Source organism: Parasteatoda tepidariorum, chromosome 4 (assembly GCF_043381705.1).
Source record: "Parasteatoda tepidariorum isolate YZ-2023 chromosome 4, CAS_Ptep_4.0, whole genome shotgun sequence".
Lineage (NCBI taxonomy): Eukaryota > Metazoa > Arthropoda > Arachnida > Araneae > Theridiidae > Parasteatoda > Parasteatoda tepidariorum.
In genome coordinates this window covers 102344447-102346645 of record NC_092207.1, presented here as the reverse complement: position 1 = coordinate 102346645, position 2199 = coordinate 102344447, and the positions used below count along the sequence as shown (strand labels likewise).

General features: G+C 32.7%; 2 protein-coding genes across 2 annotated transcripts in view; both read right to left on the bottom strand.

The window, feature by feature from the left end:
- LOC107441231 (BTB/POZ domain-containing protein 6-A) overlaps positions 1 to 677 on the bottom strand; it is a 29621-nt gene extending 28944 nt beyond the window's left edge. Inside the window, exon 1 of the mRNA XM_016054410.4 lies at positions 572 to 677. The gene's annotated coding sequence lies outside the window, so the exon portion shown is untranslated. The remainder of the gene's footprint in view (positions 1 to 571) is intronic.
- Positions 141 to 2199, bottom strand: part of LOC107441232 (phytanoyl-CoA dioxygenase domain-containing protein 1) — a 66767-nt gene continuing 64708 nt past the window's right edge. The window contains exon 11 of the mRNA XM_043053349.2: positions 141 to 877. Within this exon, the coding sequence (XP_042909283.1) occupies positions 841 to 877 (37 nt within the window). The 3' untranslated portion in view covers positions 141 to 840. The remainder of the gene's footprint in view (positions 878 to 2199) is intronic.

Genomic DNA, 2199 nt, shown 5'->3' with positions numbered 1-2199 from the left:
CTAATGAATAGACCATATATATATATATATATATATATATATAAGAGCTTTTCTTCCTCGAAATGTTTTATTCCTCTTTTTATTAAAGTGGCCCTCATGGTATTTTTGATGTTGAGTTTAATAGATAAAAATTCTAGAGCTGATAAACAAATCTTTTATTTCATCGTACTTCCTGTACATTTTTTTACACATTTTCGCAATTTCAAATTTCTAAGTCGTATAGTTTTTGAGTGGAAAAACAAAATTTAAAACAATTTTTTAATGTAAGGATGTAATATATATATATAGTGGGCACATTTATTATTTCCGAAATAAACACTAGTAATAAAATTTTTGCTCTCATTTTTTATCATTTAGTGGGTATCTTAGTTTTTTAGTATTCCCAAACTAAAATGTTTTAATTTACTTAGATTTTACATCAAAATAAACACATCGATTAATCGATTTTTAATACTGAATGAAATAAGAAACCAAAAATTACGTATTTAAACTTATTGCACTTCCAAATAATTTTTAACATACATATGCCATCCAAAATTTAAATTCAGAAAAGTGGATTAAAAAAGTTTACCTTTTTTAAAAATACGCTTTGTAGTTGTTATTTTACTGTTGGTTCTTTCGCAAAGGTGGCATATTATTATATAATTTTTAATACTCCCTTATTTTTTCTTTCTTTCTTATTACATGAGAATAATTTCTACTGATGTTGAAAATATTCAGAAATGACATCCTTCACAATTCATCTTTCGCTTGACCAGTGACAAAGTCTCTTATTACTCTTAATGGAAGCGTCATCTGGGGTTGACAGGCGGATCTCCTTTTGCTCCAATTACAAATTTGTTACTGGAACCTTTCATGCCATGTCAAGATTTTTACCCTGCAAAGAAATATGTATAATCCAAATAGCAATCATATAAACTTATTTAGCACTCATGTAAATACAGAATTAAGAAGGACTTACAAAAAGTATATTAAATAGGAAGTAAAAGAGCAGTTATTTAAGAAAAGACAAGTAATATAACTTTTAATGAAAAGATTTCAATTTGACAAAAATTTTCAAAAGCAAACGTTTCTTCAAATTGAAACTTTCGTATCAGTTGTAATGGGTTACGTGATTTTTAATTTTTTAAAAACATTTATGGATAAAAAGTAATAAACTTGTTTGTCAGTTATCATTACTGTTTTCAGTAAAAATATCAGAATAGAAATACAGTTTAAATAAAGTTCATGAGTCAGGATTCAGGTAGAACGGTTTTTGACTTATCTGCCATACGAATATTTTAAGATTATTTCCAATAGAGATTTTCAGTGGCTAAATGAGTGGATTTTAATTTTTAATAATTCGACTTTTTTCCGCTCCTTTAAAATTTGAGATATTAAAAGTTTCATTGCATATCATAAGACTTACTTTACTGTTCGAAATTTCAAAGTACCCATTTATTTGATAACTTTTTTCTGCATAACTCGAATTACGTTGATATACACTCGATAACAAAAAAAATCGACACACCAAGAAAGCGCCAAAACGTGCAAAATCGAAGCTCGATCAGGCTGGAATAATGCCGACTGGGGACGTATAGTCTTTAGCGACGAATCCCGCTTCCAACTGTGTCCTGACGATCATCGAAGACGTGTTTGGAGACGCACAGGGCAGAGGGGGTATCCTGCCTTCTTTATTGCACGCCACACCAGCCCTCAACAAGGCATTATGGTCTGGGGTGCCCTTTCCTTTGACAGCCGGACCCCTTTGGTCGTCATTAGAGATACACTTACTGCACAGCGGTACGTCGACGACATCCTAAGACCTGTTTTGCTACCGTTCCTTTTGCAGCACCCTGGGCTGGTTTTGCAGCACGACAATGCCAGACCACATATGGTACGTGTTGCTATGAACTGTCTGCAAGCTTGTCAAACTCTTCTTTGGCCTGCCAGATCACCCGATCTCTCTCCCATCGAGCATGTCTGGGATATGATGGGAAGGCGATTGCTATTTTTTCCCCAAGTATGCATTAATTAAAAAAAAGTCATTTTTCCCCTTTGCTCTTTGTGGGAACCATGCGACCTACTTGATAAACCAATTACAATTACTAGGATTTCCCTTTCCCCCCAACTTTTATGCAGGAATACGACGAATTTGTGACAGATTCTCTCCCACCATTCATCTCATAATGATTATATATATATATATCGTTTAACTAA